This window comes from Larimichthys crocea, chromosome XXIII (genome assembly GCF_000972845.2).
Source record: "Larimichthys crocea isolate SSNF chromosome XXIII, L_crocea_2.0, whole genome shotgun sequence".
Classification (NCBI taxonomy): domain Eukaryota; kingdom Metazoa; phylum Chordata; class Actinopteri; family Sciaenidae; genus Larimichthys; species Larimichthys crocea.
In genome coordinates this window covers 14,228,272-14,242,745 of record NC_040033.1, presented here as the reverse complement: position 1 = coordinate 14,242,745, position 14,474 = coordinate 14,228,272, and the positions used below count along the sequence as shown (strand labels likewise).

Here is a 14,474-nt window from a genome sequence, read left to right as displayed (position 1 = left end):
TGCAACAAGTGCTGTCAGCCAAGACAATAGAAATATTTTGATTTTGCCATTGAAACACCCTCACAAAGTATGACAACTTAACTGTATGCAGAAATAATATGCAAAGAGGACACCTTATCTCTGTCATGTCATTGTTTGTGTTCTTACCAAATCTGCGCATTGTCACTGAGATATACAGACCACTTCCATAATTATAGATTATATTAGAGAACAATGTAATTACACTTATGCAAACTTAAACAAACCAGATGTGGATGAAGTCAAGGCACCAAGTTACTGTGGGCAGTGGCCATAGTTTGTGTTCTGCTTATTTAAAAAGTACATAGGTGATAAATTGATCATGCTGCCACTCTTTTGTTGTTCTTATGGCTAATGAGCATTATCTTTGATGACTCCACTAAAATAAAGTCTAAAGTGTGTTTTGCGCCCTCCACTGTGAGCTCTGCCCTGAAGTACAACTATAAATCAGCCTTACCCTCGTGCAAATAGGCAGCGACAAGGAGAGCAGAGGTACAGAGGCAAAAGTCACTTTTGTGCTGCTCGGTTGCACTCATTTTTTTCCCTCTTCTTTCCGAGGAAATCCACCGTAACATCCACTTTCTTCGGCGGTAATGTTAGCCCAAACAATGGTGGTAGGTGATGGTTGTGTACTTCTAGCCAAAAAATGCAGACTGACTGGCTGTTTTGTTTTATTTCTGCTGTCGAATGGGCTGTTAGATCTATATATAATGAGAAAACTGTCTAAAGATTATTGTCATTATCAATACATTTTTATCATAATCCCATATCTAGATTGTTTTATTGACCAGAACCTACCCTGACATCATATACTAATTAAATAATATGTTGTCTTGTGTAACACAAGTGCAAACATGCACTGTCAATCATTTTACAGCATTCCTTTTATTTAGAGAGAGCAGAGCTATGCTAAGCTGTAATTAGGATACAGAGAGCTAAGTGGTATCTGTATCTGTGTGTGTGTGTGTGTGTGTCTGTCTGTCTGTTAATCAGAGGTCTTCTTTAGTTTGTTTAAAATCTAAATCACTTTTTCCGCGCGGCTCAGATCTTCCCGTTTGAAGCACACAAACCTACAATGAGACACACACAATGAGACAGACATACTGGAACAAGGAGGTGAGAGTGACAGACTGAGGGAGAGAATGAAATTGGGGACTAAGAGAGAGAGATGATTTCATTTTGCCCAGTGAGCCCTTAAATAATTTAACAAGGGAGAGATCTGTCAGAGTATTGCTGTGTTTGTGTATTGAATATTTATAATGCATATAAAACTGTTATGGCCCAGCTGTTGTTTCAGGTCTATGCAGTTTAAAAAAAATGGAATCGAAATTCCAAATAGATACAGCTGTTTCTTCTGGTCATCATTGATGGTTCACTAGTAACATGACCAGAGTTTGGAGATTTAATTCATATGGCAAATATTTTCAATGTTTATCATCTAGTGACAAACCATTAGGCTGGACCCGGGCTCATGAATAGCTCTTTAGTGATGTGGCTCTTTGATTTGGCTGTCTTTGAAGCTGTTTTCCTGACTTCCTCTTTGCCTGGACCATTTTTTAATCCTGGGCTCATATTTATCAAACAACTCAGAATCACTCCTAGGACTCGCACTGAAAATTTGAGTAGAACTAAAAATACTCAAAACTCAGAGCAGAACATGTAATGTGGTTATGAACACCGCTTTAAGCAAAGATTACAAATTATCCAGTAAGAGTGAAGGACATCGCTGCTTTAAGACCTTAAAATTCAATGAATAATGCTATGGTTTTATTTATTACTTAGTCGTGGCAGGTTGTAGATCATTTGGTGCAGGTAAAATGGAAAAAAAGAGGCTAAAACTATTTTTTGCCAAAATTTCATGTCATCTGCCTCCTTAGTAAAACACACTGCCAGTATAATGAGTCACAAACTTCAGATGGTTATAATTGGCTCCAAAGCTGTCCGCACCAGACAGAATTTAAATGAGCATCAGTTATGAAAGAACTAGACTCATCCATCCCCTAATGTGACAAAGGACCTTTTTACATACGTAGCTCCATGTACAAATGTGTTCTTCTAAAAAAAAAAAACCTTCAATAGCCTCTTGGGTCTGGCCCAAAACAGAATTGACAGGGATTTCCTTGATGATTTGAGTTAAGTCAGTATTTGTATATATCATCAACTCCCTCGTCCAAAAGCAGAAACCAGAGAACCTAGACATTTTCAGCACGCAACCCCCAAAGTCACTGAATTGACAACAAAACTACTCCTGAGATTTTCTGGAGCAAATGTGAGAATATATTTTATCTGTGGCATTGAAAAACACTTCATTTCTTTGTATTACTGCCAGTTTTACACTCCTCTTTGGGTAATGTCTCTTTATCCATAAAGTAATACTTAGACTGTTGCCAATAGAGTAGCTTCAGCGTTTCTGTCTTAAAAGCATTCATTCTTGACTCACCATCCCATGTCTTTGTGAAACATTTGCTCTCGTTGCCAATGAACTCAACTGTGAAAATTACAGCAATAAGATGGCAATTTAGTCTTGGAGTGTATTTTCTCTTACATTCTGTGGTGTTTGTTGTATTCAGAATCCCTCATGTCCTCGGTAAGATGTGATGCTGTTATACAGTGAATGTGTCTGCTGCATTCATTCTGTCATTGACTTCATTTGGTACTAACTGGCCACAAAACAGATTTATTCACAAAACATCAGTGTGCTAAATGTTGATCGGAGGGATTCAACTCTTAGAAATGACTTAAAATTTCTGGAAAGAACTAACAAATGTCCTACTTTGTGGTTTAGGTATGAAGACTTTTTGGTTATGCGGTGTTGAAACATTCTGTCAGTATTCTTTATTGTATTCTTTCTTAAAATATTTAATAAAGATGGATTTTTATTTACTGCAGTATCAGTAAACCACACTTTATTACAGACTAAACTGTTTAACCGTTTGTTTTCACTTCCATATTTTCCATTTGCTTTGAACAGTTTTTTATAGGAGACATTAGTGGAAATATGCTGAAATATGCTTAATCTCTTCTTAACTGTGTTATTTCTCCCCCTCCACCTGTGAGTCCTCCAACCAGAATAAATCAGACCGTAAGAGCAGTGTCTGAATTCTTGTGTGGTTTGGCCTTGCCTGTTATTTAATCTAGTTATTGTTGTGAGGTCAGTGATTTAGAGTAAATGGATATATTGATTGTTGTTCCACAGGAGCAGTTTTGACGGACGTGTTTCCCCATTAATGGTGTTTTTTATAATTATTATTAATTATTATTGGCAGTAGCAGTAATTATGGTTGTATTAGTATAAGTAGTATTGTTGTCGTTTTTTTGTGCGTCTTATCCCTTCAAGGGAAGCCCTATATGATTATCAGTACTAATGTGCTTTCCATTGCATTACTGTCGTACACATAATTACATTAAAGACCACCCCTCAGGTAATGCCGCTAATGTAAATTAAATTTTGTTAGAATGAGCCTGAAATGGCTGGTCATCACTGTGTTAGGAAGGACTAGTATCCCTGGTGTACAACAATAATGAATCATGTGTTATGGAAAAAGATAGGTGTTAATGAGCAAAGTTGATGCAGAATGAAGCCAGACCAAGCTGTGTAATATTTCTTTGTCTAGTATCACCATTTGCCAGATGGCGAGAGCACCTGCCTACACGCTGACACACAGATGCACACACATGAACAGGGATACACCATAAATGCAGGCACACTGTCTCTAAATGAATTACTAACACTAATATTAACCCTAACTGACTGCATAATCTAAAATCTATGATCTTAAAGGAAAATATTACAACTTGGATCTTACCTTCTTATTTGGAAAAGAAAAAGTGAATTGTTCCCAGAATGTTTAGCCGGTTACAGCCTGTCGCTCCTGGTTAACCTACCATACTTGGTACAGTTTTGAGTGCATTGCTAAAGTCATTACCTGGTCAACCATTTTCAGATTAACCTCCAAATGAAGTGGTAAATGATATGGCTGAACTGTTCGCTTTATTCAGGCTGGTATTCTGAAAGACTTTGTTGCCCAGATTACTTCAGCGAGTACAGTGTTATTATAATCAATATAGGCAAACGTAGGAAAATATGATCCAAAGCAAATTAACGGGGACTCAAAGCAAAACCTAATGTAAGTAACTTCACACAAAAAATAGCCCCTGCTCCAAATTCTAAAACCAGGTGTTAGCTAGAAGTACAAAAACAGAAGCACACATGCCCCATGGCAGGTAACAGTAAACCCTAATGTTCAGACTCAGACATATAATACCTGCATTGTTTGAGGGGGAAAAAAAAGTCATTAACATGATCAGGGTGTTCTGGTAATCTGTTTTCCTTTCTTCTCTTTTTTCTTGTCCTCCACTTTCTTGCACACACTTGCACACGCAGAGGAGTGGATCAGGTATCCCTCCCTCGGCCATCATCTCATGTGACTTTTAACAACAGAGACATCTCCTCTTTCTCTTTCTTCTTTGCTTTCTCCCTCTACTCTCTTTTTCCTGCCCTCCAGTTGCTTGCTCCCTCCCGACCTCCCTGCCGCTCCTCTCCCGACTCGCGGTTGACTTTTCACTCTCATTAAAGTGACAGCCAAGACAGGGGTTGGAGAGGGGCTGAAATGAATCTCAGCTAAATTTGAACCATACCTAGGCTACATGTACCACAGCTGTAAGTTTAGAAAGGATGAACAGGGCTGATTGTGATGTGTGGGGAATTTCAATATGTATTGGAGTGACGGAGGAGAGTAGAGTGACCTTTTTACAAGCCCCCCTCTCCCACTCCTTCATTCCACTCATCTCATCTCAGTTTTTTTTTCATTCCTCTTCGCTGATTGAGGAAGGGGAGAGGAATGAAAGAGCGAGAGAATGTTACTTCTCAACTAGAAGGTCATAGCTCTATTTGATAGCCTTTTGTCTCCCATCCAAAAACAGCACTGTTAATAGCTGCCCATAGGCCACTTAATAATGATTGGGCCTTATCGCTAGACACACAGACAATCACACACAGACAGCACACAATGTCTTTATGGTGGCAAGAGGGAAAATTAAGCTTTAACGGAGACAGAACTATACTGCTGTTAGTTCTTATACTAACAGCGGTGAAACTAAATGAGGCCGCGGCTACTATTTATCCCATTTACAGCTCCAATACTGACACTGCCCCCATATTTATTGCCTATGTGATATAAAATGTTGCCTGTGTTTTGCTTTATTGCCTTTGAAAAACTCATCCAAATAATAAAAAATAGATTCCGTTGATCAAAATGTGAAGTTCATCTTTTCTATAGAAAATCTGAACACAAGTAAAAATGACAAAGGGCTCTTTATAAGGCTGGATCCCTGCAGTCTACATGGCCTTGGTTTTCTCAGTAATTTGTCATATTCTACCTTGGGTCTTGTCTTGCACTAAGCCAGAGTAAGAACTACCTGCCATTTTATTCTACCCACTGAAGTCAAATGTCACATTATCAAAAGCTCTCATGGCAATTTCAGTGCCACCAAGTTAGCTTTTGATTATGAAAGAAATTGCCTTTTATTTTGCTATTTCATTTTTATTCTCTGTAGCTTGGTTATATTTTGATTTTATATGAATATTTGATGCTCTCTGGATCCCTACAGTGGGATTTCCTTTGAGCAATGCACATGTAAACACGGGTGCAAGTGCAAATCTGCATGTATGCAATATATATGACCTAATACTCTATATGCTGTATACAGTATATATATTTTCAGTTTAAATTTCAGTGTTAATTGTTGGTAGTAAACCAGAAAGCAAGAGCTGAAAGTACACAGAGCTCTAACATTATTTTCCTTGCCATACATATGTCTAAATAGCAGTAATTATTTATCAAATATTTCTGAAAGAAAAAAAATAGGAAATAAACACTAAGATAAAATTGAAATGGAGGACAATCAATAGATATCTCTTTGCCTCTCATGAAATGTATCACTTTCCTCCTGGTGTTGGTAAATATCTTTCTTTCTCTGAAGTTGACTCTGGCACCCGGGAAGCAAAACAGTGTCAAACCAAACCATTGGAAAATAGCTTATAAATACTGCCACCATGTTCCCAACGTAGTTTTTGGAGCACACAGAGTTTGTGTAGTTCCCACTACTGTTGATTTAGTTAAGTTTCAGAGAACCAAGATAAAAATGGATTTTGGTGTTTATATTTATAGATGGGGAGGGGGGAATACGACAGCTTCCAGTTATATTGAAAGATCAAACTATTGGTAGTCTTGTTTCCTGGTGTGAATCAATGTCAGCATCCACACAGAGCACACTATATTTAGACAATATTCAATATTTCACTCTAATTTCACTCGCAGCCCCCACATTCTGCTTTTTGGCAGAGAATAACTCTAATACATACACAGACAGAGTGTGAGAGCAGTGCAGGTATGTGAAAGGGCAGGGACTGTGTGTGGGAGGAGTCAGGAGCTAATTTATAATGCTAAGGGGTGGATGGGGTTTTACAGTTGCCATAGAGACCTTTGTGGCTGAATGTGGTCGCTGCTTTCTGTCCCCTATTCATTCCAGAGAAGGAGGCAGCGCCATATACACACAATACATGCACGACATAGTGGAATCTTACACCTTGTACATTCTGATTGAAACACTCAAGACGAGGCACAAGGAGTGCCTGCTGAAATTCCTCATAACTCATCAGTTTTGGATCTGTTGAACTGTGGTCCATGCACAAATCAAGGTAAAATATACTACTACTTACAAAAGAATTGTTTGTGGTAATTAGGTTATAATTTATGAAATCAGCAGAACACCAGGGGTTTTATTAAAGACACATGGAATGAATAGCGGGTAAGACAAATCACACTGTTCAGTTTATGAAGTGGTTCTAGTCGTACACTGATCCAGAATCAGTATTATTGCATTGTCTTTAGCAGGATGACACACAAGTAACATTTTAAAGCATGGTGGATGTATATTGTATGATGGATGTAAATGTACAGCAAGACAGAAATAACTGTTTGTCTCCAAATTTACTTATCTAAGTGCCTAAACATAAAGATTTGTCCAAGTACAACAAAAGATTTAGCGGCATGTTACAGATAGAAGTTTAATTACTTGTATATTTTTATTGCGTTCCAGTTACATTTCCATTATGTCAATAACGTGAAACAAGGACTAATGCTTTCCATCCATCTATAGATTTTGTGTTTACTGTGCTTTATGATTCTCATAATGAGCACATGAGTAAGTTTAAACCGAGTCAAATGTTATTGAGCTGGCAGATGTGTGCCGTGTTAAAAACATAATTCAACAAAACCAGTTCTCCTGAAAGAATGTGATATAATGTAGGCTTTGTTATGTAAAGTTGGCAAGATTTCTTTTGCGTAGTAATTATTGTGTCAACATTTACTACAAGTATAGTTGACTGATGTGGCAGTGTGTTACAGCAGCAATCCTTACAGTGGTGGTGCGCTGTAGTACTTACAATACAATACAAAGAGACATGTGTAGGTCACTGTAGCACAGACTTTCTAAACTACTAAATGAAGCAACCTCTGTTTCTGCATTAGTTGCAGTGGCTTCAAAGGTGCTTGTTAATGCCATGTAGTCTCAGCTAATCAAAAGGCATTGCTGCATGTAATTGGACAAGTCAGTTAAACTCACTCACCTGCTAGAAATGCTGGTACTATACCATGGCCCATTCATTAATATGCTTCTGAAAGCCTTTGTCAGTAACTTAGACATAATTTATTGTAACATATCAACAGCAAACCTGTTCCTTAGGTGAAGGGAACTGAATGAATAAAATGTGTGACAAAAGGTTATGCATAATTTAACTAATGTTACCCCCATACAGAACCAGTGTAGGTTTCCCATCTGTTTTGCCATTCAAGCATTACCATGTTACCTTCGAAGGCATTTAAGATACTTTACCGTTGAGGCATTATACATCATCAATTAGCATAATGCTACGTTAGGTGCAGGGATTTGCATTTATACACCTTGAGGATTTAAAACAGTTGGAGCTATGGCAAACAAGGTGGCAAAGCAGTCTGCTGTGGGGAGCAGAGCAAGGCTTTGAAGCGAGGCACCTCACTGTAAAACAAAGCTGTAATTTAGAATTACAGGTCCAGAGGGTTTAATAGACCCTGCTCAAATTCCCACCATCACCGTGCATTGCAAATCACAGGGGTGGCTGAACCTGCTGCTTTGTTTTTCACGTGTATAAAGATTTATCTCATAGTAGTTAGAGCAAGGGAAAAACTAGAGAGGAGTTGCTGACTGGAGGTAGAACAAGGAGAAGCTGAGCGAATGGAGAGAAGCTTAGGAGAAGCGTGGGAAGAAAGCGGGATTGTGGCTGGCACAATGGCACAAGTTTTTCTATGTGAACTTAACAGCATAGGAGCAGTGCACTGATTCACTTTCATATATCATACAGTATGGTAATGCCTCGCAGATAAAGGAATTTCCTACTGTGAGATCAATGGACTACTACTACTAGTACTACATATGTATGTGTTGGGGGCTTGCTTTTGGCACCTAAGTGAATGTGTATGTGAGAGGGAGGGAATGTGTGTACGAGAGGAAGATGGGAAAGAGGGAAAGAAAGAGTGCCCACATTTATAAGTAAGTGGTTGCTGTAAGTGTGCGTGAAAAAGGGGTGAGGGAGCGAGGGAGATGAATTGCATTGTGCTCTGTACTGTTGGGGAGAAGAGAGGGGATTGAGGTTGGAGACTTGAGATAGCGACTGGGGATCAAGTCATTCAGAGCTTCAAATGGCTTTGAGAAAACCAATCAAACCAGCATACACTCTCTCCACATCTCGCTCACACGCTCCCTCACTGTGGCTCCCGCACACACATGCACTCGGTCATACATGCGCAGTATCTTCACTGGGGTGGAGTTCACTGCACTATTGATCTGCTTCCATGTGGCTCAAATGCAACACACGCACAGACACACATGCATGCACACAGACTTAAACACATTGATTTCTGTTTTGAAATCTCATCTGTCTGGCTCATAGCTGGATGACTGATATGGAACTGTCAGTAACCCACTTAAATAGCTAATGCATCAGTGCACACACACATGCACACACAAATAGGGTTGGGTTAAGAGTGATGCATTCAGGGGTAGTCGGAATGAAAGAGACACACTCACGCTGCCCCCGGAATCTGCCATCCATGCAAGCTACTTCAACAAGTGTGTTGCCTTCAGTGTAACCTGACAGGAACATGCAACTCGCCAGACTGTAACCACACATAAAGACAGCAAGGCAGTGTGTAGGCCGACAGTCGCAGAGATTAAAAGATGCACAAAGGTCTCCATTGGGGTGTGCATGGAGTCTTTTAAATGCAAAAAAATTGCTTAAACTTTATGTTTTATGAGAAAAATTGTGAATTCACACAGTAAATGTGTAATCATTTTGTGAGCATAGGTAGAAAAATGCATTTATTATATGTATTTAGGATTGTGTCACTTTCAAATGTAAACATTTCTACATTTAACCAACCAGGAAAGCAGCTCATCAGGGAATAACAAACGCGTTTCATGAAGGAATTCCACAAATATCTTCGTCAGACATATTTACAGTTTGTAACCCAGTTTCTGGCGGAGTGCTTCAGCTGCGGATAGGAAAAAGGGCTTTATTACTCACACATTTAGAACACTTTCAACCAGTCACTCTGCCTCATGCCTTTTCTCACCTGTCAATCACGTTCATGTTAATGATCACACTCCCTTTTAACTGTTGCATAGCTAGTCTCAGCTAGTCTTCCAGCCCTAAGCTGCTTCCATGACCTGCGGCAGACGAAGCATCACTTCTCCTTCAACAAGTAGTCTGCACTGGTCCCAAAGCAACTTATTATTCACATTGAAATACTTTTCTGATATTGTCTGGTGGTTTTAAAAGGTTACTATCATACATTAAAAATGATATGTATGGTTAGTACTAGCTTTAATGTACAATTTTTCTCCCACTAATGACCAATCAGATGGGATCCGTTTTGTTATCTGTGAAGTAAGGATAAAACTTCCAAACTTTCATACCGAATAGCGTCAGCTGTCTCTCTTACCTGCTTTCTTGCTTAATCTAACACATGCTTTGTCTTTCTCTATGTCTTCAGGAGCTTCAGTTTGAGCGCCTGACCAGGGAACTTGAGGCTGAGCGTCAGATTGTCGCCACTCAGCTGGAGAGATGCAAGCTGGGATCAGAGGCAGGCAGCATGAGCAGCATCAGGTAACATGCAAATCCTGTTTTTCTCTGTGTGTGCCTGTTGTGGGGGGTATCGGGTAATACATCATCTTTTGTGTGCGGTGGCTGGGTTTTTGCACAGAAAGAATTATTGTGCGTACATGTGCGCCCTTAAAGACTGTCACGTTGAACATACATCGTGTATCTACGTGGAACTTTGTGGGTCATAATTTCCCCGGCTCGAAGAAACATACATAAGGGGTTTGTATGTGTGTGAGTGTGTGCTCCCCTAACACAGAAGTGTAAACCTAGAGCATGATGGAACAGGTCCTGGGTCCTTCGTGACACTAACGCTGACTGCACCATTATATACCTTCACCACGCATACACACACACACACACACACACACACACACACACACACACACACACACACACTCTTCAGATCTGTGGAGTGATGTTACTGGAAAAGAACAATGTTCCCCCTGCTGTGCGGTGCATTTATCAGCTGGATGGATTGGGACAACACTGAGGTTGCGAGCAAAATCACACACAAATAAACACCCTCACACACAAGTACACATAGTCATCGATGGTGTTAGATGGGGTAAAATAACACTTGAGTTTGTGGCAAGCTTCACACATGCGCTATCCAGACAGACGCATGCCATAACAATGTGAAAATATGATAGCACACTTCACAACATGCACACTCTCACATGCTGCACTGACACACACGGCATGAAAGTTGCTGAGGGCTTGATGTAACGGGTACTTCAACACAACCCTTGGCAACATTTATGACTATGTGTGTGTGATTACATACACCTTCACACACACACTCACACACACACACACACACACACATATATGAACACTAAGAGTCTTCTAGAGACTTTGATTTGCAACAGACTTAAGTCAAGCATTAGTATTACATTTCCTGAAACGCCTTTTGTCATAGTACAGAATTATTTAGCATATTAGCCACAGCTTCAAAATACTTCATTATATTCCCCATTTATAAATTTGACCTTTCTGCTGCCAAAATTATTTTCAGACGAGGGAAAGAGAGCCATTAACAGAAGGAGGGAGTAAAGATGAAGGAGGGATGGATGGAGGAGAGGAGATGTATGTGACTAGCATGGTGATTTTGAATTTTATGCCAACAGCTCAAACCTTGAGCTCAGTATCCTCCCCTCTCCTCTCACTAAATCACTGTCCCTTCACATTCTCTCGTGCACATGTCTTTGCCTCTCTGTAAATAAAATTAAAGTAAAATTTGGTGGAAAGTTGGGATACATTTAATATATTTGTGTGTTTATGTGTATGTGTATGTGTGTGTGTGTGTGTTTTGTTTGTTTGTTTGTTTGTTTGCATGAATTTTGCATTGATGTCAAAAAGTCAGGTTGATATAAATTCAGCATCCCTCTGACTCCCTCAGGCAGCTTATTGCGTAAGTACACAACCCTGAGGGGGGTGGGCAGGGAAACAGAGCACATCGGGGAAAAAAAGACACTTTGAACTTTTCCAAATGATTCTCCATTTGTTTGCTCAAGCTGAGTCTCAGATGAGACTTTGAAAGTTTAGAGGTTTCCTTCCTTGGTCTGTGTTGAAGATCTATTATATGTTAATATACCTGGATAGTGATTTAAAAATAACTTGAACGCCAACATCAAAGGCAAAATAAATACATACCGTAAATAAATAAAACAAACTGTGTCTGTTCATTTAATTTTGATCTTGGAAAAATATTTGTGATACAACTTTAATGTCCAACTGTGTGTAATGAGCCAATTGTATCTGGTTAAACCGGATACAATTCTCTCATTAGACACAAACATTACATCAATTCACTAAATAAAACATACACACAGTGTATCGTAGTGTGGTCAAAATTGGCCAAAAATTATATTTGACTATTCCGTTATTAACTATTTGAATATCTATCTTTTGTTATTTATGTCCATACGAGGGCAAACCTATACATAACTATGCCATATATTGGAGTTGATATGGAGGGAGTTTCGCCAATGATGGACAAAGCTTTCCTATGTACTGCTCTAGTGTAAAGGTCATCCAATGACTTTTGTTGGCAGCCTTTCCTGTTGTTCTGATGATCCTAGCTACCTTGTTTTTCTTTGTTAATGTCAAATGTCGTTACCAGACTGACCCCAAATCCATTTAATTTCTGGCCTTCTTACATATACAATCAACATCGTTTGTGAAACTCCATTTTGCCATTTATTTATGTTCCTAGATACTTAACAGTTGACAATTTCCACAGAATGGTCACAAAGTGCAAGCCATGGGGATGTGTCAGCCTGGTTTGAAATAATCTCCTTTGAGGCACCTGATAGAGCGTGTGCCTCATGTATCAAGGCTAAATCCTTACCGCAGTGACCAACCCATGGTTCTTTGCTGCATGCCACCCCCTCTCTCTCTCCTCAGCCTTTCCTGTCCAGCTGTCTAATAAAGCAGAAAATGGCAAAAAGCATTGATCAACAGGAGGCTGGATTAATACTAGTGCTCCAGCTTGGAAACCTGGGCAGTAATCAGAGACATTGTCACCTCTCTGGTGTACACAATAAATAATAACAGTGATAAAACGCAACCCTGAGGTGCCCTGTGTTTAAAACGACCTCATCAGGAAGTGTTTCTTTTACAAAGAGTCTTTATGTGTGGTCATTTAAAAAGTACTTGACCCAGTGCACATGCCCCCATTCACCCCTAAGTACAGAAGCCATTGCAAGAGTACATGTATCTGCATTGTATTAAAAGTTGAGCCAAAGTCAATAAATAGAATCTGTACATATGCCTTTAGTCTTTTAGAGATGACTGGCAACCGTGTTGACCATGGTGAGGGTACCATCCTCAGTCTCCCTGTATGTCTTCTAAGCAAACTGTCCTGTTGTTCTGTTGTGCATGAGGTATGATGTTTGCTGATAATGCTCTCCATACTCTTAAGAGTACAGGGCAAAAGTCATTCAGACCCTGACTTTTCGGGTACTGGTCTGATAATAGTGCTCTCCATATATTAGGCACAGTACAGGTGTACAGTAAAAGCTGTTAGTTAAACAAGTCTTTGCTGGATGGAACACACCTCCATGTAGACCATCAGGTTTGAGTGCTTTGTTGGACTGAGTGAGAAGTAGGTACCAACCTCCTAGTCTGACAGCTTTATTAGGGGGTTTCCCATTACATTGGCACAGATGCCATCTTACCTTTATAATATGTGTGGTGTCAAATCTTTAATAAAAGTGATTTAGATATTTTAAAATGGAGAGCGTGTCCAGGAAACCATTATATTGTCTTTTGAGCATCCTACCCATCATTGTTTTAAGCTCCTCCCACGCTTGTCTGGAGTTCTGTGCACACAATTGATTCTCTGCCTTTTTCCTAAAATCCATTTTGGCCCTGAGCTTCTTTATTTCTAATTTGATACCTTCAGTGTCATCCCTGAGGACTGCCACCTTTTTAGCCATTAAGGCAGCTTTTCAAGTCTTTTGACAGCCACAACTTATTTGGAAATGCTTTGACTTTCTTGGTGTTGATCACAGATTCCTCACAGAACTATTTGTTTAAAGTGATACAGTTTATCAGTTAATGAATCGGCACCATGATGTGAAAGTATTATTACTTTAGGACGCTCATAGCAAGAACTTAATCAAGGTTTCAGCTAGGAAAGAGCAATCTAGATATTTTTCAGGAAGTTTCAACTCTTAGAAGAGCTTTATCTTTCACTTGAACCCAACATGTGACCTGTCACTTTCTTATACATTTGTGTGTATGTTAATTCACGTTTATTGTCCTTACTGGCAACACCTTCTGGAGTCTTCATTTCCTCAAAGCATGTGAAACATTTGTGAAAGTGTTACTGTATGTCTTGCAACGCTTCTTGCATATGTCTGTGCCAGCAGTCGCCTGTCTGCTGTCTCATAGTTGCATCATCTTATGATTATCACATCAGATATGGAGGATTGGCTTAGCTAAGCTTTTGTCTGCTGACAGCTCATTATACGAGTCCACGTCCGTCCCAGTGTGCGCTCAAATTTGTCAATGCGTGTCAACTAAAAGGTGTGATGTGCATTTGTCTTCCTTTTTGTGCATACACATATGTGACAGCTCACCTGCAAGTTTGTCCTTTTTGTTATATTTTTTGATTCCATTTTGATTGACAGTATCTTTTATACAGATTCCTATGCACCCCGAGCCTTTTTTTAAAGTTCCAAGCCTAAGTATAGATATTAGTATCTGCAATATAACCGTGAATGATCAAAGAAAGTTTGATGCTATTCAA

The 14,474-nt window shown here is 39.4% G+C and overlaps 1 protein-coding gene across 2 annotated transcripts in view; it reads left to right on the top strand.

Annotated features, from left to right (window-relative positions):
• Positions 1–14,474, top strand: part of ctnnd2a (catenin (cadherin-associated protein), delta 2a) — a 249,046-nt gene that overhangs the window by 82,566 nt on the left and 152,006 nt on the right. For both annotated transcript variants that reach the window (XM_027274434.1, XM_027274435.1), the window contains exon 3: positions 10,110–10,222. In XM_027274434.1, the coding sequence (XP_027130235.1) occupies positions 10,110–10,222 (113 nt within the window). The remainder of the gene's footprint in view (positions 1–10,109; positions 10,223–14,474) is intronic.